Source organism: Sitophilus oryzae, unplaced genomic scaffold (assembly GCF_002938485.1).
Source record: "Sitophilus oryzae breed Bouriz unplaced genomic scaffold, Soryzae_2.0 scaffold_1385_pilon_pilon, whole genome shotgun sequence".
NCBI classification, from domain to species: domain Eukaryota; kingdom Metazoa; phylum Arthropoda; class Insecta; order Coleoptera; family Curculionidae; genus Sitophilus; species Sitophilus oryzae.
Window position 1 is genome coordinate 67851 of NW_022146043.1, and position 22009 is coordinate 89859.

General features: G+C 29.7%; 1 protein-coding gene across 1 annotated transcript in view; it reads left to right on the plus strand.

Annotated features, from left to right (window-relative positions):
- LOC115875376 (neural-cadherin-like) overlaps window positions 1–22009 on the plus strand; it is a 125686-nt gene that overhangs the window by 57304 nt on the left and 46373 nt on the right. The window contains exons 3-4 of the mRNA XM_030890801.1: window positions 2706–2821; window positions 14866–15030. Coding sequence (XP_030746661.1) covers window positions 2706–2821; window positions 14866–15030 — 281 coding nt within the window. The remainder of the gene's footprint in view (window positions 1–2705; window positions 2822–14865; window positions 15031–22009) is intronic.

The window sequence follows — 22009 nt, forward strand, 5'->3', positions numbered from 1 at the left end:
GTCGGCTTGTTTTCGGTAATTGAATTGCAAATTGATTTTAAAAGCGAAATAATTGAAATTGTCTGCGAGCTCTGGATTGATATCTTTTGATGGCGGGAAAACAAGGCCCGTTAAATTAGATCGAAACGTTGTGGTGTAATAAATTAGCCAATGAACTAATAGCTTTTAGATATTTAGATATCAAATTAGTTATGTTAGTGTAATTATTTGTTAAATTTATATAATAAGAGATGGTATTTTCCTTGTCAGAAAACCTTTTGTTGCGGTTTGGATAGGACAAAATAGATTTTTTAGATGAATTGTCTTATTGTCCTGAATATGCTAATGTAGTGTTCAGATTCCATAGCTGTACCTCATTAAATCGTTACTCCAGTTCCCGTTTCATCGGAAATGGCTATAACTTTTGATTTTTAAATGGCACCCTCGGTATTTTTTTTACTTTATTCGATAGAAAATGATACTCTGAATAGAATGACATTTGACTTTTGATATTTTTACTTAAAACAAAATGTATGTGTTGAAAACACTAATTTTTAATCAAGGAGTCTTAGTAAAATAGTTTTGATCGTCTAATGTTTTAGTGTTTTGTCCTGGTCGGTTAAAAGATGCCGAAATCGTATTTTTAATCATATATCAATTTTTTCAAATGGAACGAGGAAAAAAGCATTTTTTACGAATAATTTGGTATCACACCCTTGGTATTTGAGTCAAATTGTCGTTATGAAACCGCATGTTGCAATTTTAAATAAACCATATTCGAAAATGTCAAAAGTTGCAGTCATTTCCGGTGAAACAAAAAGTGGCCGAAAATAATTGAATACCTCAATCGATCCTAATTTATGGCAGATACTAACATACCAAATCTCGATTTTTTATTTGAAAAAATAAAAAAGATATAGAAGTCGCTTTTCAGACGCACCCGGTATACTAGTACAAAACACCCGTGACGGAGTTAGGCACAATCAAGCTTGAGGTTTTCCACTGAGATTGCCATATTGTGGAAATTTCCATATTTGTATTGCTGAAGAAGTTGTTATTGTTTGCTCTAATAATGGCTTCTTTAAATTTACACTTTTCTAAAGAAGTCATTTATGGACAACACAGGCTTCCGACCACTTTATATTAAACTGCTTGGCACATGGTCTGCAATTATCTTTATTTCTTTAAGAGTTTATTATTTCACCCTCTCTTTGTATATTTTTTTATGTTCGTTAAGTCATACATTTAGAGGATTTTTGTCTATTCAATATACGACTCACCGTATTCACATGGTATCTGGTAGATGGAGTCCTGCTCTTGTTTTTTGTTAAGATTCTTAACTAGGGAAATTATCAGTTAATTGCATTAAACCCAATCAACGATAATTCACTAAATTGTTAACAGTCCTGTAATGTAAGAATAATTATTCTCAAAATATTATTATACTTAACTCACGCATTTTCATTACCGCACTCCTTGTCTAGATGACTACCAAAGAGAAAAACTATTTTGTAAAACATTTATTTTGCACTAAATACCTACTAAATACAAATAAACTGTTCTATTGATAATAGTTATAAAACATGAAAACTTATTTATTATAAATGTTAATGATACAGTTCCACAAACAAAAGTGAAACAAAACAAGTATACAAATTACATTGTCAGTCTTATTGTTTAAAATAAACATTTATAAATGTTTACAATCATTCAAAAGAATAAAAAAATAAAAATAGGATTTAAAAATATTTAGTAAGTTTATAGTAAATATAGTAATAGCAAATATTAGACCAGTGTTTACATGTTCAAATTAGAGATCAATAGATTGTCAAAATATAAGTCATTTACGGCGTAGAAAGCCTTGTCTAGTAAATAAGTTTTCAAGCTTTGAGAAATGAAGAAAATGATGTTATAGATTTTATTTCAAATGGCAGGTGATTGTGCATTTTTTTCGAGTTGTATAATATTGAACTTTTAACTAACTCTGAGCGTGGGGTAGGTAGATAAAGATCTTGCTCCGCGTTCTTGAGTGGATAAGTGTGAGATGGCCTTTCATGAGAAGCTGATCCATGCTTACGTATTAGGCAAACGGATTCAAATATAAATAGGGAAGGAAGAGTTGTAATATTTTTAATTTTTTTAAAAAGTCCTGGCAATGAATTCTGCTGTTTCGTCCCAGTGAATATCGAACAGCTCTCTTCTGGAGCTTGAAAATGCGGCCAAATTGAGTCGCGCAACACGTACCCCAAAATGGAAGGGCATACCTGAGGTGCGACTCAAAAAGTGCATAATAAACAGTTCTAGCCACTGACAAGTTAAGCTCCTTAGAAACAGATCTTAATTTTTTCTAGATTTTTTCGACAAAGCGTCAATATGCATGTCCCATTTTAGAGAATTGTCTACAACAAGCCCTAAGAATTTTATAGATTTTACGACGTCAATGGTGGTGTTGTTAAGTACAAAAAGCTGCAGCGAGTTTTTATACGACAAAGCTTTAGTTTTAGAAATGTTGAGACTCAGGAGGTTGGAATCGCACCAAGATTTAATGGTAAAATAATCCTATGAAATGCCGTAACGTCCTTGTTGCTCCAAGTGAAGCTAGTGTCGTCCGCAAAAAGACGACCTTTACCTTCTATCCCTTGATGGGCTAGCACCTAGAGTAGGAGGATTTTATTTTCTTTGTTTAATTTGTTTATTCAGTTAATAATACGTTTTTTTTGTTACAGCCTCGCGTATTCGATACGAGATCACAAGCGGTAACATAGGTGGCGCCTTTGCCGTCAAAAACATGACAGGTGCCATCTATGTAGCCGGCGCTCTGGACTACGAAACAAGGAAAAGGGTGAGTAAAAAAATCATCATTTTTTAGATATACGGAGTTACAATATAAAAAAATTACTAACATTATTGAAAATAGATCTGAAGTTTGGAGAGAATAATTTTAGCAAATAAGGAAAAACGAAAAAAGCTTTTACTTTATATGTGCCATTTTTTTTTTGATCTGCTTATGTACTAATGACGTTCTTATTTTTGAGCAAAAACCAACAAGAAAACGGAAAACTGTTTATACTAAATGTGTTTCTGACATCAGCGAAAAAATCTCATTTCCTTTTTTCTTCTGTTTTTCGGGATCGCTTAAAAATCATTACCGCGTCGAGAGCTTTTCACTTTTTCTCTATGGATTTTCCGGATTATTATTTTCGAATTTGTAGAAAAAAAAACGACGAGATGGATGCAAAGAGTTCGGCGAGACAGGACAAAGAAAAGATTTAGCGCGGCGTAGATTTCGAATTCTTTGAAATTGAAATGTAGCCCGGCCAAATTTACATTTTATTGACGCAGTTATAGACGTGACGCGGTACAAGGGAATTTCTCTGACCCTGTTTCTGGTTCTAAACTGAATTTTTTGAATAAAAGGAAGCTTATTATCTGGATATTTTGTAATCGGATTTCGGAAGCGAAAATGACAGCTGGAATTTAATATTCTTGTAACGCTCCGCTAAATTCTAAAACATTAATTTTATAATTGAAGATATAGTACAGGGCGAGTCTTAAATAAGCGCAAATATTTTTAGGGGTAGTATATTTTGACCACAGAAACACGTTTATGAGGTTTTTTTGCACGAAAAAATAATTGAAAATTTGGAATTCTTTGAAAAAAATTTGGAAATTTTTTTAGTTAAAAAATATAATTTGTTGATAATATGGCTACATAGTTAGTAGATTAAATTTACACGAAAAATATCCGTAAAAGATTCAGTGGTTCTCAAAATTTTAACAAAAAATCATTTTTTTGAAAATTTTCAAAGTAAAATTTTGGATTTAGAATTTTTTATTTTGGATTTATTTGAAAACGGTAAAGACAAAATATGTTTCTTTTATCGAGATCTACCAGCCCTAAAAATATTTGCACTTATTTAAGACTCACCCTGTAACTCTAAGGAGCGATTTTCGGAAATGCATTTCCTAAGAAGGGGGTAAAATTTTTTATAAACATTTTTAAAATCTGTCTTAAGACTATGAAATTTTGCGCAGAGGTAACTTAAGAGACGAAAATTAGTCCTCAGTAGGGATTTTTGAAAGTGGTGAAATCAGGGGTGAAAGTTTGTACAAAAATTTGATTTTTTTACCTCTGAAAAAATCATTTTTACCAAAATACCAGACAAAAATGTGGCTGTGATAAAAAATTACTGTTGAAACCCCATGAATTGAATATCCGCAAAACCGTTAAAAATTTTGAAATATTTTAAATACAAAAAATGTTTAATTTTTAATTCTCCATCTAACAAGGAAATAATATACTGGGTGTTCCAGTTAAAAAAAAGGAGAAAAATTATTTTATGTTTTCCCAAGTTTGCCATAGAATTTTGAAACCCTGTATGGTTTAAGATTACAATATTCATAGCAAAGTCCCGAAGATAACAAAAAAGTTTTTTTTTTCCTTTTTAAAGAGTACATTTTTTTATGGGTTAGGAATATTTGTGGAACAGGTGAAAAGCCATTTAGATTTGTGTCTTCGTAGGTTATAAAACAGGTACTTTATAAAACCATAAAATTTAAAAAATATACGTACCTATATTTTGATTGTTCTTGGTTTATTTACTTTGCACGTTTATAAAAAATTCAGTGATATACAATATATTGCAAGTATTCTATTAAAATACAGCAGAAAATGAATACTCTTAGTAAATTTTAATGTTTTTATAGGTAATACCACAATAACGAGAGCACAGAAAAATATCGGATCCTACAAATGAAAAATGCTCATATCCATAATATTCCTATTCGTAAAGTTCGTTCAGCTGTAATCTTTTAAACAAAAGGAAAAAAAGAGAAAACAAAACAGCTCCGCCGATAAAACAGAGCTTTGGAATCGCAGACAATATATCTGTCTATATTAATATTCAACACAAAGGGCTAGGGCAATTTTTTATCTCAATTTCCTGATTATCCAAACTATAAATTTGTTGGTTGAAATTGAAATTGGTTCGATATAATAAATCGCCAAACACAGCTGTCTTCTGGGTAATAAAACGGATCATCTATATAAATGAAGATATTTTTATAAATTGCATTTGTTGCCAGTAGCACATGGGACCGGCAGGGGATAATGGACAGTTTTCTAGCGCACCGACGTGTTTATTAATTCAAAGCGCAGTAACATGCAATTATTTTCACTTTTCACAGTAATACCATCAATAATTATTTACACTGAAAAAATGCAATACAAACATTTTTTTCCAATAAAAATGGTGTATGGTGGTGTTCAAAAATATAAATATACAATTTTGTTCACATTATTTGACGGAGAGTATTGCCACTAAATGATTAGAATTTTTAAAATTGTGTTGGAGTCTTTGATATATTACGAGAGCTACAATTTAACATTGTTTTCATAAGATACAGACTGTTCCAAAAAATAAAGGAATAAAAAAAAAGTTTTTAAAAAAATACTAAATTATAAAATAACACAACATTAATAGAATACCCTGTATATTAATACATTTTCAGTTTTTACAATTGAAATAAAGGTAAATATTAAATATTGTGTTACGGTAGTAAAAATAATACTACATTATATACAGGAAGTCTAAAAATTTAATCTAAATAATGCTGGTTTTAAACAGCAACAACTTTATTATTATTATAACAACTTAATTTAAATGGAACGCACCGTATATTTTGCAAATATCAGATGATTAGGAATTGTTCTAAATAAATGAGAATTTGAATCAGAATTCTCAATCCTCTAATTTTGTTTCTTAATATTGAAATAATTCAAAAATTTCTTAATATTCAAATAAAAAATCGTTTCTTAATATTCACTTTCGTCACTTAAAAACCTCTGCAAAATTTAATTTAATAACGAGGCTTCTTGACCTTTTAAAATAAAATTGTTAATTGATCTATAAAATATATAATTTTGTTTGTTGGATGTGAAACTTTTAACAAACAACCATCTGCAAAACTAATATAACAAAATTTATAACCATTTCTCGTAAACATAAAATAATAAAATACGGTCGCAGGCAGTTATACGGTTCTCTGTCCTAACGCTGCTTTATGTTTGTGTATGCCGTTTTCTCATATAGGACGTCGGCTTTGAAAATAGAGAATAAGATAGAAAGACCAGCTGCGAGCGGTTTATTATCAAAACAGTCTTAAATCACAGAGATTTAGTGGGCAAAATTGGGAAATTCCCGGAATTGGAATCCTTTCGGTCTTTAATACTGGATTTTGGAATGAATAGAGATAATGGTTGCAATTAAAAGGGTAGTAAGATGATATATAGATGTAATTGGTCAAATCCTTCGATAAGGCAGAGCAAAGAGAGTCGTTTGGAGAAAATGTAAAAAATGATAGATAACCACACGAGAGATAACACAGAATTCAAATCATTTAAAATTATTTATTATATTATTTTCCTCGATTGATTTTTTATAATCGTTTAGTCATCATCATCATTTTTAGTGTATTTAACCATTTCCAATTATGGTGTAATATCCCTCACATATTTAGATACTCTCTTTGTAGTTGGGCCCATTGTTGTCTATTGTTGGCTATGCGGGCACAAGTTATCCCTGCAGGTTCGGTCTTCTTCTAAGTTTCTTAATTCCTTGTGGGTACCATGCTATAATTTTTGTAGTCCATCTGTTGTCCGCTCTTCTTTCCAGGTATCCTGTTCATTGCCATTTGAAGGATTTGACTCTGTGGAAGACATCTACTACCTGGGTCTTTTGTCGTATCCACTCTATTATTTTACGGTCTCTCTTGGTTATTTCCAGTAATTTTCGTTCCATTGAGCATTGTGCGACCTGCCGTTTCCTGATGATGTCCATTTTAAGTGTCCAGGTTTCGCATGCGTAGGTCATGACTGGTAGTTCACATTGGTCCAATGTTTTCTTCTTTAGATAGAGTGGCATTCTAGATTTAAATAGTTTCTTCCATAAGTACTCCATGCTAACTTAATTCTTCTGTTGATTTCTGGTAGTAGAGATCCCGAGCTTGTTTTCCAGCTGATTCCTGTTTGAAAAAGGTGATTATGGTATCTCGCAATCAAAAAGTATCATTTGACATTTAATAGTACCATCTTATAAAAAAGATAAAAGCAACAGCGATAAAGTGACATGTAGTTCAAAATATTTCCTCTCATTTTATTGGACAGAAAACTGAGAAACTTGTTCATTATTTGACCTCCTTTACCTTTTTTGTACTTTCTAAGATCACAATGATCACTATTGAATTTGGGATACCTTATACTAAGCATAACACTATAATCAAAAATTCAGTCACAAAAAGGCTAGTGGTTTTCATAATCAAAAAAGCTTTTTATTATGTACCATGTAGGACCACCTAATTTTCCAAGATTGACATTATACAGGATGAGTCTTAAATAAGTGCAAATATTTTCAGGGCTGGTAGATCTCGATAAAAAAAACATATTTTCTTTTTACCGTTTTTCAAATATGTAACTCCAAAATAACCGAGTTATTTTACTTTGAAAATTTCCAAAAAAAAAGATTATTCTTCTAAAATTTTGAGAACTACTGGATCTTTTCTAGGTTTTGTCTCTTATAAATTTAATCTACTACTTATTGCCATCAAGAAATAATGCTTTTTTTTAACTAAAAACTAAAAAAAATCCAATTTTTTTTTAAAAATTTCAAATTTTCAAAAAAAATCTAGAAAAAATCCACATCGTGTTTCCGGGGTCGAAATATACCACCCCTAAAATTATTTGCACTTATTTAAAACTGATCCTGTATAATTATAACAGTTAAAATCCGTTTTAAAAATATTTTGATAAGGAAATGTAAATGTAGCAATTTAAAACTAATGTGGAAAAGAATACTCTGAATTATTTAACACAAAATAAGCTTCCTTTTAATAAAATTGGAGATATTATTTTTTTACCAGAAAATTGGTCTAATATTCTAAAGAATTTATCCAAAGATTATTATTATTATTAAACCGGGAAATTCAAAAATTACTTTAAAGTCCCAAGTGGAAAATCCTGTAAATTGCATACATAATACGTTCTCCGCAACGTCTTATTCGGATATTTAATAATTGAAGAAAGCAACAGAATATGGTAAACCAGAAGATTTTCAAGCAAAATAAGCCGAGTTTATCCAGGCGTATTTAATTCCTTGCAAGAATTCCAGCGTGGCGTTTACACATTATATGCTGAAAATATTACTGTGTACAGGAATTACAGGAATTTATTTATATACAGTCGACATACCGATCAATGTAAGGAAATGGAAATACCTCTTAATATAACTTCAGATCTGTTCAAAATCACCCATAAATACAGATATTAATACTTAAGATTATATATTTTATAAGGGACTGTTCGATCAAAAGATTTCAAGAGTTTTCAGTGTTGTCTGATTGAAAGAGTTTCAGTGTTGAATTTAATGAATCTTTCATCTTCTTTTATCTGATTCAAATTTTGTATGACATTACTTATGATGTCACCAGCAACACTAATATTCTGTTCAAAATATTAAATTTGTCGATTTAAAATTAGCTAGAATATTTGATTGCTTATTGTAATCTTAGTAGATCGAGCTATCCCTATTTTGATTTTATCCCTGTACTAACACCTCTAAAACCTATATTTTCCCTCTGTAGTACGAACTTAGGTTAGCCGCATCGGATAATTTGAAGGAAAACTACACTACGGTGGTCATTCACGTGAAGGACGTGAACGACAACCCGCCCGTGTTCGAGAGACCCACCTACAGGACGCAGATCACTGAGGAGGACGACCGAAATTTGCCGAAATCGGTTCTCAGGGCGAGTGTCTTGCTCTTTAAACAATATACGGATCCTGGAATTTACAATGCTCATTATTTATTACATTTTATAAAAAAATCTCTTTTATTGTTTGTTAAAGATTTGATATTTATTAATTATAAAAAGTATATATTTTCTGAGATTTCTGCAATTAAATAAACAACAACTAGGAGATTTGAAAGATTTTTACCACGAAATACCTGGTATGTTTTAGAGCAGCTTGTGACCACAACCTATTCAGTATCAGCTGGTCAACTTATGACACTATAGGCTTCGCGCATTCTCCGCCGGTGCTGCCAATATCGGAGAATACTGAAAACACCAGACTAAACAAATACACCGGTTTAGATAGCGAATACACAAAAAATTTGTTATAGAAATTATTCTAAAAATGTTAGGAAGTATAATTTGTGAAAATTTTAAAAATAAAAATGACAATAAAAAAGTAAATATTTTGGTATCTTTTCAGAAGGTCTAATTTATTTCATAATTTATTTATTCAATCTAATAAAATATTTAGATGAATTTAACTACGGTAGCGAGCATAGTTTTACGCACCGGTTTTGCTAGTGGGGACATAATTGGGGTTATTTCGGCTATAACGAAATTTTTTAAAGGTACATAATTATAATTTTAGAAGATATTCATCAAAAAATTAAGCACTAGTTGATTAAAAGAAATGTACCATTAATATTGCAAACTATATTTTTTCCTGTCATGGTATATGCCTGTTTAGTTTTTTCAAAATCCTTGTGATATACAATAATAGATTAGGTTAAAGGCTCTTAATTAAAAATTGATAATAAAAGATATATTAACGTATAACACATATTTACCACATATGTTTATAAATTTAAAAACAAAATCTATCCTAAAATAGTAATTTCCTAAAAAAGTCAAAATTTTTAAATTTTCAAGAAGATAGAGAAAGGTCAAAAAAATTGACATCAACATAGTATTGCCAACTACAGCACTTGCAAGCTTAGTTTGAATAAAGCATCTTATTTAAAAGAAAGAGTTTATTTTTCAACATTAACTTTAATAAAATTAGTTTATTTTCTCTAAAAGCAATGTAAAGAGATTGTCTCTGATCTTTAGTTTGTTAACGGTCTCTCGATTTAAATAGAGCCACTAACAGAGTGGTATTTGTAGACGAGTAATCTTCTTTAAATGGAATAGTTCTATTTGCCTACGCTAGAGCTCTCTAATAGGGAAAAATCTCAGAAAATATTGACGACTGATTCAAAATCCATTCTTTCTCGTTTCAGTACAGAAACTTTTGTTATATTTAAATGAGTTTTCCACGTATTTCCATACGCCAAATTTAGTGGCAAACGAACACTGGAAATATCGAACTCGGAATGAGACCCTACAGGCATTATTAATTCCAGGATATCGCATGAGTTCATTTTTTTTTCAGTTTTTCTCTGTTCCCATACTTATTTTGCAGAATATTTTAGGCCGTTTTTGCAGCAGTTCGAGTATTCCTATATGTTCTTTTTTTCAGTAGAGGGGAGGACTCGTTCGTTAATAAAATAAAATATTTGGTTTCAATAAGGCAAATTTATTTTTTCTGCGTTGCTCAATTTTACTGATGTCAGCGTTGTTAGTAATCAAAGGTCACGAAGGAAAGTCAATAATAAAACCAGGGGGAGATTCATTTAATTCGTAAAAAGCTTTGGATTTGATTTGGAAAAATGTATTATTAATTTTTTTATTGAATCAAAAATTGCTTGGTTTATACACTGAAAAAATTGTTTCGTCAAATTTAAAGTATTATATTTTTTATTACTTTTTGCCCTATTTTCATAATTTTTTAGCAAACTGTGTATAAATTATATCAAGTTTAATTCGCAAATATTAAAAAGATAACATCAAAACGTAATAATAATTAATTTAAAAAAATGCAAATTGTTGGTATTAAACTTCATTTTGCTCCTAAAAATTAACCAAGGTATGTGTTGACATGGGTCAAAAAACAAAATTCTTAGAAGACATGGAACTAACGGAAAAGTTGTGTTTTAGAAAAATTTACTCATGAAATTATAGCACAGGGTGTTTTAAAGTTAGGATAAAAAACAACCCTGTGATTAACCTTGTATAATAAGTCAAATCCTAAAATTTAGTCACAAATGAATTTATCAATTAAAGTAGATATTTTTTAAATATACAGTTTGGTAAAAAATTCATGAAAATAGGGCCAAAAATAAAAAAAATTGTACTTTAAATTTCACGAAAAAAATTGAGTGTAGAATTTTTGCATGTAAAAAGATTCTATATTTTTACTACCAACAAATTATTATGATTTTATGACAATAACGGCATATCAACTATTAGTCTCATGCAAATTTTATTACCTAAAATCTGGAATGTCGTTTAGTATTTTAGCGTTCAAAATTCAGCAACAGCGCTATATTTCAATACGCTTGAAGAAGTCGAGCAACAGTCGTAAATTCAATTTCCAACTATCCCAAAACTATTAGCATACTATAGAACCAGTCCTCCCTATTGATTTTTATTATTACACCCCCGTTGATTTACTGCTAGTATCCCTTTGTTTGCAGCACATCAAATCCCACTCTTACCAGAGGCGGACCAATGCGATTTTTTAATAGCTATAATATAATTTTCGTTCATAATATTGAAGAATATGATACGAATTTCTTTCTAAATTTTTTATTTATGTATATTATGTTTATAAAAGATGGTCCGCCTTTGATTTTAATTTTATTCACACTGCGAGTTATATTTTTGCATGGACGGTCGAAAGTTTTTGGCAGAGAAGTTTCAGAAAAGGCGCCAAAATAAAATATACAGGGTGGTCCGAACTGTATTCCGCAAACTTCGGCAGCATATTTTACTAATAAAAATAAGCAAAAAAGTTTATATAAATGTATGTCCTAAAATGCTTAGTTTCGGAGATACAGGGTGTAGAAGTTTCATTTTTATTTCGATTTTTTCCAAATAATTTCTGAAGTAACGTCCATATTTGGATGAAAATTGATGTCTGGAAGTTTTTTGACATGAGAAATTTGATTTTAATATCAAAATGACTCCTATTTGTAGGGGGCGCCACCTACATGTGTTTTAACAGTTTTGGAGAGTAATAACTTTTGTCTGTACCGGTATAACACTACTGAGTGAAAAAATATACATTTGCGTGATTTTCTACGTAAAAAATTTCTCTTGGTAATAATCGCTACGTGCAACCGTTCTCAAGATATTTATAATGGAAATAGTCAATACATGTCATTATTGACTAATAATAAACATGTTGAGTAGATAGTTATTTGACTGAAACGAGAAATTTGGGAAAATTGGAATTTGGAAACTTTTTATTTTTTTAAACTAATAAATTTTTCTTCGAAAAAATGATGATAAAACAGTTTCTGTTGAACTTTTGGCACAAAAAACATTACAAATTTATGATTTTTGTGTAATAACTAATTAGTCAACATGTTTAATTTATGTCAATGATGACAGCTAATGGTAATTTCGATTCCAAATATCTCGAGAACCATTACTCGTAGCGATTTTTACCAAGAGAACTTTTTTACGTACAAAACATCGTAAATGTGTATTTCTTAATTAGCTAGTTTTTTACAGGTACGGACGAAAAGTTATTACTCTTCAAACCAGTCAAAAACAAGTAGGAGCCATATTGACATCGAAATCAAATTTCTTATGTCAAAAAACTCCCAGACACCAATTTTCATCCAAATATTAACGTTACTTCGGAAATTATTTGGAAAAAATTGAAATAGAAATGAAACTTCTACACCCTGTATCACCGAAACTAAGCATTTTAAGACATACATTTATAAGAACTTTTTTACTTATTTTTATCTGCAGAATATGATGCCCAAGTTTCCGGAATACAGTTCGGACCACCCTGTATATAAAAAATAATATAGGAAATTAAAATTTGCATTTTCTGAATTTATAGCTATACAATATTTGTTCTGTTTTATTTAAAAGTACCTTTTTATTACTACATAAAATTAATTTGGTTTTATTATTCGAAATCACGTTTAATTGTTAATTTTTCACAAGAATTATTAAAAGTCGGTTTAATATTTAATATTATTTTAAATAGAGAATCAGAAAATATTACGAAATATAACAAAGCAAACATTTGTTATATAAAACAATTATCTCTTTGATATATTTTCGTAGTAAATCTCGAAAGTTTATTTATATAACATTTAAATAAATTTAAATTTTAATTTAACTTCTCAACGCAGTGGAATAATTGTTCTCTATACAAAGCGCTGTTTTTAATTAATACTAATTTAATCACACTAAACTGTAAAGTACATCTTTTAATAAACGTTTGAACTTAAATGTAGGTTTTATAGAAAATAAATTGTCCAACTCCAAATTAAAATTGTTAAAGCTAATCAAAACGTAAGAGATTGTGTGCTTTTTTATCAAATTTATAGGCATTTGCTAAATCTATTAGCTTCTTGATATTTTTAGTAGAATTTTAGTGCCTCCACTGTGTAGAACAATATTTTACCACGCATAATCGACTATCATTATTGTGCAAAAGTCGTTTTTCGAAATTGTGTGAAAAAAAAAGGTATAAAAGTCCCTTCCGGTCCCATTCAAGCACATAAATCAAAACTTTTTAACACCCTTTTGTAAAAAGTTTTTTTTTTCGAAACTTTGCTTCCGAAAACTTTCGAACTGCCTGGAATTATGTATTACTTTTTATTTCTAGTATTTTGGGCACTTGTAGGTTTTAATATTTTTTTATTATACACAGTATACTATTGTTAATTAATCTAACAATTATACAGGGCGGCCCGAACAGTATTCCGGAAACTTCGGCAGCATATTCTGCAGATCAAAATACATAAAAAAGTTCGTATAAATGTATGTCTTAAAATGCTTAGTTTCGAAGACAAAGGGCATAGAAGTTTCATTTTTATTTCGATTGTTTCCAAATAATTTTTGAAGTAACGTCATTATTTGGAATAAAATTGGTGTCTGGGTGTTTTTTGACATGAGAAATTTGAGTTTGATGTCAAATTTTCGTCCGTAGGTACCTGTATAAAACTACTGAGTAAAAATATACATTCCCGTGCCTTTTTACGTAAAAAATGCCACATGGTCAAAACCGCTACGAGCAACCGTTCTCAAAATATTTAGACTGGAAATAGTCAATACATGTCATTATTGACAAAAAATAAACACGTTGAGTAGATAGTTATTTGACTGAAATAATAAATTTGGGAAATTTTAATTTTTTTAAATCAATCATAAATTTTTCTGCGAAAGAATGTTGGTAAAACAGTTTTTGTTGAACTTTTGGAACAAAAACATTTCAAATTTATGATTTCAGTCTAATAACTATTTAATCAAATGTTTAATTTATGTCAATGATGATAGGTATTGATAATTTCGATTCCAAATATCTCGAGAATCATTACTCGTAGCGATTTTTACCAAGAGACCCTTTTTACCTAAATGTATATATTTTTAAGTCAGTAGTTTTATACAGTTACGAACGAAAACTTATTACTCTTCAAACCAGCTAAAAATATGTAGGTGGCGCCCTCTAGAAGTAGGAGTTATTTTGACATCAAAATCAAATTTCTCATGTCAAAAAACTCCCAGACACCAATTTTCATCCAAATATTGACGTTACTTCATATATTATTTGGAAAAAATCAAAACATCTACACCCTGTATCTCCGAAATTAAGTATTTTTGGACATATATTTATACGAACTTTTTTACTAATTTTTATCTGCAGAATATGCTGCCGAAGTTTCCGGAATACAGTTCGGACCACCCTGTATATAAAAAGTAAACAAAAGAATACCGGAAACCGTTTGATCTCATATCAAATGATTGCAGTAATGCCTTTTATATGTTCCCGTTTTTATTTTACACCCAATCGATGTGATTGTTTTATTACCATCGGTTTTCGGTGTTTATCCGGATTTTCAATTGATTTTTATTCGCTGGAAAATTCAGACAGACACCGCGACCAAAATCCATTTTGTTGTGTCCGATATTTGAAAGCATCGTCCTAGTTGGCTTTTTTGTTTTTGTTTTTGGTTTGGCATGACCTAGTATGAGCTAACACTGGTAGCGTCAGATAGTCTGAATGAGAATTACACCACGGTAGTGATTCATATCAGGGACGTCAACGATTTGCCGCCCAAATTTGACTGTAGCGTCTACGAAAAGACGGTGGAAGAAGAGTTTCCTGCCACTTACCCCACGCTGCTGAAACAGGTCAGACATATTAGTCTATTTTTTAATGTATATAATATCCTATAATGAATAAAAATATTGAAGAAATCAAGACCAAGTTCTCGTATATTACAGGAGAAAACAAAATATTATTTTCTTGAATATTTGAAACACTCTGTTAAATGGTTTGCCGTAGTATGAAATAAAAAAAAAATATATATATATATATATATACCTATATATCTTGCAGGTGCATCTTTTCTTCATAGTTTGTACTTTGATAATTCGTAATTATTTTTTATGGAGATATTGCTTTTGAAGAAGACCAGTAAATAAAATGTATATAGTAAAAAGTAGTATATAGTAACCAAAGTATATAGTAAGGATATATACTAGCTATAAGTTTGATGTTGATTTTAAGTGTTTATTGTAATTTCACTGGCATTAAAAGTCATCTTCGGTCAATCTAAACATTTCAATCTTCCCAAATTCCAACAAAGCTGAATTTTGGTAAAGGACCTTTTTTTATTTTTCTCGTAAAAAGTTTTAAATAGCTCAGATCAAAATTGTAATTTATAATATTATCTACAATAATGATTCTTATTTTTTTTTTTTCTTTAGAATTACGCTTTTGCGATATTGTTATGAAAAACTCAATTTTTTTATTATTTTTTATTGATATTACAAGAACATTAAATACTATTTCATAGATGTGTTCATTCGAACCTAAAGCAAAAAACATGCTTTTAATGCTAAAACTGCTGAATACCTTCAATAAAAATAAAGTTATTGAGATGAATCAAACATTAAACCATCGAGAAGAGATGCACCTTAATGATTAAGTAATTTTTAAATTTCTTGCGTTGTTGAGTCACTCTACAGAGTGTTTCAAACTTTCGTCGAAATAACAAAAGAGACTCGCCCTTATAACTTTTTTTATTTTCTCAGTCTAAAAAACGAGAGTTGGTATGTCAGTATATGACATAAATTAGGACTGATTGACGCATATAGTGATTTTCGGTCGTTTCCTGTTTCACCGGAAATGACTGCAACTTTTGATTTTTAAATGGCCCCCTCTATATTTTTTTTCATTTTATTCGATAGAAAATGACATTCTGAATAGAATGACATCTCATATGTCAACTTTTGACATTTTAGCTTAAAGAAAATAGTGTTTTAAATTTCAATCTAGAGTGTCATGAGTTTATAAATATTTGACTTGAAATAGCAAGTATGTTTAACAAACTATGCATAAAATTCCGTAAAAATTGTAGTCACTGCTGGTGAAACAGGAAGTGGCCAAAACTACTGAATACGTCAATCAATCCTGATTTATATCATATACACAAATACCAAATCTTGTGTTTTTATCCCAAAAACTAAAAAAGTTAGAGGGATAAACCACTTTTGAGAAACTCCCGGTATTTTTATTAGTATATTTTCAATATTTTGTGGATATTTTAAGCAAGACCTTTGCATATTATGTGCATTTAAAAAAATAAATAAATATTTGAATTTCTCTAATAATAAAATTAAAATTAACATGACAGAGATCTTCTAGAAAAATACAATTTAACTCTTCATTATCCTTCACATGGTTATTAATCAGAAACTTTAAATTAACCTTTAATAGTTTATTCATTAGCCTCTAAGGCGTTTTAAAATTAGCATAGTATAGAATATGGCCAAATTAATAGGGGTGAAGCTTTCAATTAAATCCAGATTTTAACTTTTATAGTCTAATATAAATTCTCATTGCTTGAATAGTAGCTAGTAAAATTTTCTTTGGAAGAGTTTGCTGCACTTTGGCGAAATTTATTTAAATCCGTGTGAATCGATTAAGCATCCTTAATGAGAGTTTTTAGTGGGATGTACTTAAAAGTTATTAGGAAAATACGATTAGAATAATGAGATAGTTCTACGATTTGGGCATCTTTTAACCGGCCAAGACAAGACACTAAAAACATTAAACGATCAAATCTATTTTTCCAGGAGTCCTTGATTAAAAATTAGTGTTTTTAACATAGCCATGGCACTCTAGATTGAAATTTAAAGTACAATTTGTTTTTAAGCGAATATGTCAAAAGTTTACATATGATATGTCATTCAATTCAGAGTGATATTTTCTATAGAATAAAGTAAGAAAATATCGAGGATGCTATTTAAAAATCAAAAGTTCTAATCATTTCCGGTGAAACAGGAAGTGACCGAAAACAAATGTATATGTCAATCAATCCTAATTTATGTCATATACTAACATACCAAATCTCATTTTTTTATCTGAAAAAATAAAAAAGTTATAGGAGTGAGCCACTTTTGAGACGCACCCAGTATATATGTCATTCGGTCATTTTCAATGGTAAATTTATCTTAATTAATGGTTAATTTATCTTAATACAGGGTGTCCCAGAAATAAGTGCAAGTATTTTAAGGGGTGGTAGACCTCGATAAAAGAAACATATTTTCTCTTTATCGTTTTTCAAATAACTCCAAAATAACGGAGTTATTTTACTTTGAAAATTTCCAAAAAAAATGATTTTTTGCTCAAATTTTGAGAACCACTGGATCTTTTCTGGATTTTCATTCTTGTAAATTTAATCTACTACCTATGTTGCCATATTATCAAGAAATTATGTTTTTTATCTAAAAACTAAAAACAATTCCAAAAATTTTTTCAAAAATTTCGAATTTTCAACAGGGCGTTTCCTCATAGGCGTGTTTCCGGGGTTGAACTATACTACCAGTTAAAATACTTGCACTTATTTCTGGGACACCTTGTATAATTATATATTACCATTAAATGGATAAGGCGAGTTAATAAGGGGTAATTTTACCTCAACTTAACACTATTTACTCAAAGAGACATTAAGAGACATTTTGCGGCTCCTTGTTCCTTATTAAAAACTATATAACACTATAAAACTTTTAATCAAAGTCTAATTAAAAGTTGTATGCTTATAATCTGCGTCCATTCTTATTTTTCATTAGTATGCTAATTTCTTGAACGTCGTCCTAAAGGAATATAAATTAACTATCAAGGCTAAATTTAAAGTAGTTCGGTTGACAGGAAGCCAGTTAGGATCCATTGAAGAGTTATAATTTCTTGTCGAAAGTTCGTCTAATTGATTTAGTTAGGCATTTGCAATTCAAGCCGCGTAAGCAAATTGTTGTCGGAATTACAGCTTACAATGAATGTTATGTGAAGTTTAGGCGTGATAAAGTTTTAGGTTCGAATTTTATTACAACTTATTAAAAAGAAATTTCGCTGAGGATCCATTAGTTTGCTAGAAAGTTAAGTTCAACTCGGTATTTTATTATTTCTATCTAAAAATATATTTTAACAAGCAGTTTAAAAACTACTAAAGAAATCTTTCAATCAACGCTACTCAATCTTGTATATAAAGACCGTTGGAAATATACATATCGTCTGGGGAACAATAAAACTCAATATTTCGTGTTACTTCATTTTTTTCAGACGTAATAGAGAGATAACAGATATTCGTCTTGCAGAAATAAGAAATAAAAATATATTTCTGGAGATAGCAACCTTTATTGTTTGAAATTTTGAAAATGGAATTGAATATTACCCAACAGATTTAGAAATATAATCAATTAAATTTAAAAAGTATGATATTCATAACCATATATTTATAATATCGTCGGTCTAGAAGCCAAACATACAAGTCCAAAAACGAATAAATTTTTAATGCAGTTTTAAAGAACTGAAGTAGCAGCATTTTGGACTTAATGAATATGAAAATAATTTAAAAATTAAACTTATAATTCTTAGAAGATATGGTAGACTCATTCCATGCTTATCCTAATTTTTTTACAAGGGTAGTAGACCGAGCTTGGAAAACAGTGCGGTCATTATAGGATGAAAACAGCGTGATTTTATTAAATTTTTATTGTTTTTCTCCTTATTTTTTTTTATTTTTATAAAGATTATGTATCATTTACGATGAAAAACATTGAAAATAAAACTGATTAGGTATTATGGAAATTCTTTAAACTATTTATAGCATGCCGATGAATTACTCGTATATAGAGAATTTCATTTTTCCCCTTACCCCTTCCGGATACGTATTTATTACGTATTTACTGAACGGTATTAACTTATACAGTAGCTAAACTTATTAACGTAAAAAATGGTGTTAGCAGGTTATCACGTTTCACTGACGATATATTTTTTTAATTAGTAGTGTAATACAGGTACGGACGAAAATTTATTGCTCTTCAAAACAGTTAAAAAATATGTAGGTGGCGCCCCGTACAAGTAGGAGTCATACTGCCATCTAAATCAAATTTATCATGCCATAAAACACTCAAACACCAATTTTTATCCAAGTATGGCCGTTAGTTTGGTTTGCTTTGGAAAACAATTTGTTAGTTTTGAAAACAATTCAGACCACCCTGTATATGGTTAGTCTATCTTTTATAGAGAGAGATTTACAACTATTATTCTCCTATAATGTTCCCACAATAAATTCTTCCATTATTAAAATCCATCGACTTCACGCCGAGCGATATATTAAATTCTCGTAAAAAAGTTACTCTCCTTATAATAATCCTTATTACGTCGTCGGCATTAAAAAAAGGCTTATAATCGATTGCCATGCCATCGAATAAATTGCCTCCTCATAAGTAGCGCTGCTCAAGCCCATCCCTATATAAGAGGAGGAAGTTTTATTAGCTTCTGCCGATCAGTCGGCAAGAATTTATATTGGGTTTTAAAAGTTGCCGCCATCACCCCCAGTTCTCGCAGCTAATTGAAACTGTCAGGCTTATCGTTTTTAGTTTTATTCGTCTATTTGGAGGCCATTAAGTGAACCGAACTTTAAAGGAAGGCTTCGCGACGATTATCAATTATCTATTAAAGTTTAGTAATTTGAGAAGCGCGAAGTTGGCGACGGAGTGAGAAAAAATGGTAATTTGTCGGATATGATTTGCGTAAATAGATAGATAATAATAGAATTATAAAATTCCTATAAAAGTATTATTGATTAAGTTTGACCAGCACAGCGTATAAAGCTGTGCTGGTCAAACTTAATCACGTGACTATAAGTTTATTTGGTATGAACTGTATTGTTTTTTTATTAAGACTTTTTAATATGATCAGTGTACCTATGTCTATATTAACTGAAAGCTTTTTTTCTCTTGATGAAGTCACTAAAATAGGACAAAATATAGAGAAAATTAAGAACAAATGAGTTTATTTTCCTACTATTAGAAACAATTTACAGACCGCTAGCCTGAAAACATGTTTAAATATTCTTATTAATATACCGGGTGCGCCTCGAAAGTGGCCCACCTCTATAACTCTTTTATTTTTCAGATAACATAAACGAGATTTGGTATGTTAGTATATAACATAAATTAGGATTGATTGACGTATTCAATCGTTTTTGGCCACTTCCTGTTTCACCGGAAATGACTACAACTTTTGGTTTTTAAATGTCACCCTCGGTATATTTTTACTTTAATCGATAGAAAATGACACCCTGAACTATAACATATCATATGTCAACTTTTGACATTTCGCTTAAAAAAATCGTATTTAAAATTTCAATCTAGAGTGCCATCCATGCCTGTGTTAAAAACACTAATTTTTAATCAAGGAGCCTTGGAAAAATAGATTTGATCGTCTAATGTTTTTCGTGTCTTATCTGTATTTTAATCATATCTCAATTTTTTCAAATGGAACAAGGGTGCTTCATTAACATATTTGGAAAAAGCATTTTTTTACGAATAATTTGGTACCACAAACTTAGTATTTCGAGTCAAATTTTCGTTATGAACCGCATGTTACAATTTCAAATAAACCATATGCTTAGGTGTCAAAAGTTGACATATGATATGATCTTCTATTCAGAATGTCATTTTTTATCGAATAAAGTAGAAATATACCGAGGAGGCCATTTAAAAATTAAAATACATACCAAATCTCCTTTTTTATCTGAAAGAATAAAAAGTATAGTGATTTTAGTCACTTTTGAGACGCACCCGATATAAATAAATAATTGTATAGATGAAGAAATATAAAATGACTATAAGATGAACATTTCATTTTCCTAAAAGACGGATATATCGAACATTCTCTAGTACAGCTCTCGTTCTAAGTGGTAGAATACACAAGCAGTGGCGACGCTTGTCTTTAACTAATTTGCCGTAGGTTTGCACAGCATTTACCACTGATTTGAACAACTCTTCAATGAGTTCCGATGGAGATTTAGATCTTTAGCCGTTTAATCAGTACTTTAATCAGTTTTAATGAAATTAACATCTGAAGTTGGCTACAGTAAGGCAAGCCTCGAACTATATTCATTGAATATTCAAAGATTATAGCTATATCTGCTTATATTTTTGAATAGGTATGATTAATTTTTTATTTTAATATAATTAATGTTATATTACATTTTTTATTAAATTAACTATTAGTAAATTAGAAATATCTATCCAGTTTATTCAATTTTAATTTTATTAATTTTATTTATATAAAATTATATTTTTTTAGTTTATACAATTATTTATATTTATTTTATTCTTTATTCTTTATTCGTTTTATTTTCTTAGAATTATATTCTTATGCAAGACTTGCAGTAACGGTAGCTGAGAAGACTATAAAGAATCATTCAAAAGAATGCCTATAATATTATTCTTACTACTTTTATTGAAGAGTTAAAATTTAAATTTTATAAAATAGAAAACAAATTTCTTGCAGTATAGGTATATAATAAAATTATATAAGGATTCTTGCCACTTAACTGCTGATATAAAAATTTAATTCTACGCTGTGTTAAATAAAATGTGTTAATTTAAATTTTACATACAGTGCGTTTGAAAAATGAATTGTCAAATTTCAGGGGGTGATTCCTTATCAAAAAGTATAGAAAAAAGCGGAAATATAGAAGGAATGAAAAGGCGTTGTTTTAAACATACAGGATGTCAAAAATTAAAAAACAAATCTTAACACGCTGTAGCCAATTTTATTTAAAATTTTCAATATTATTTCTAGCAATAG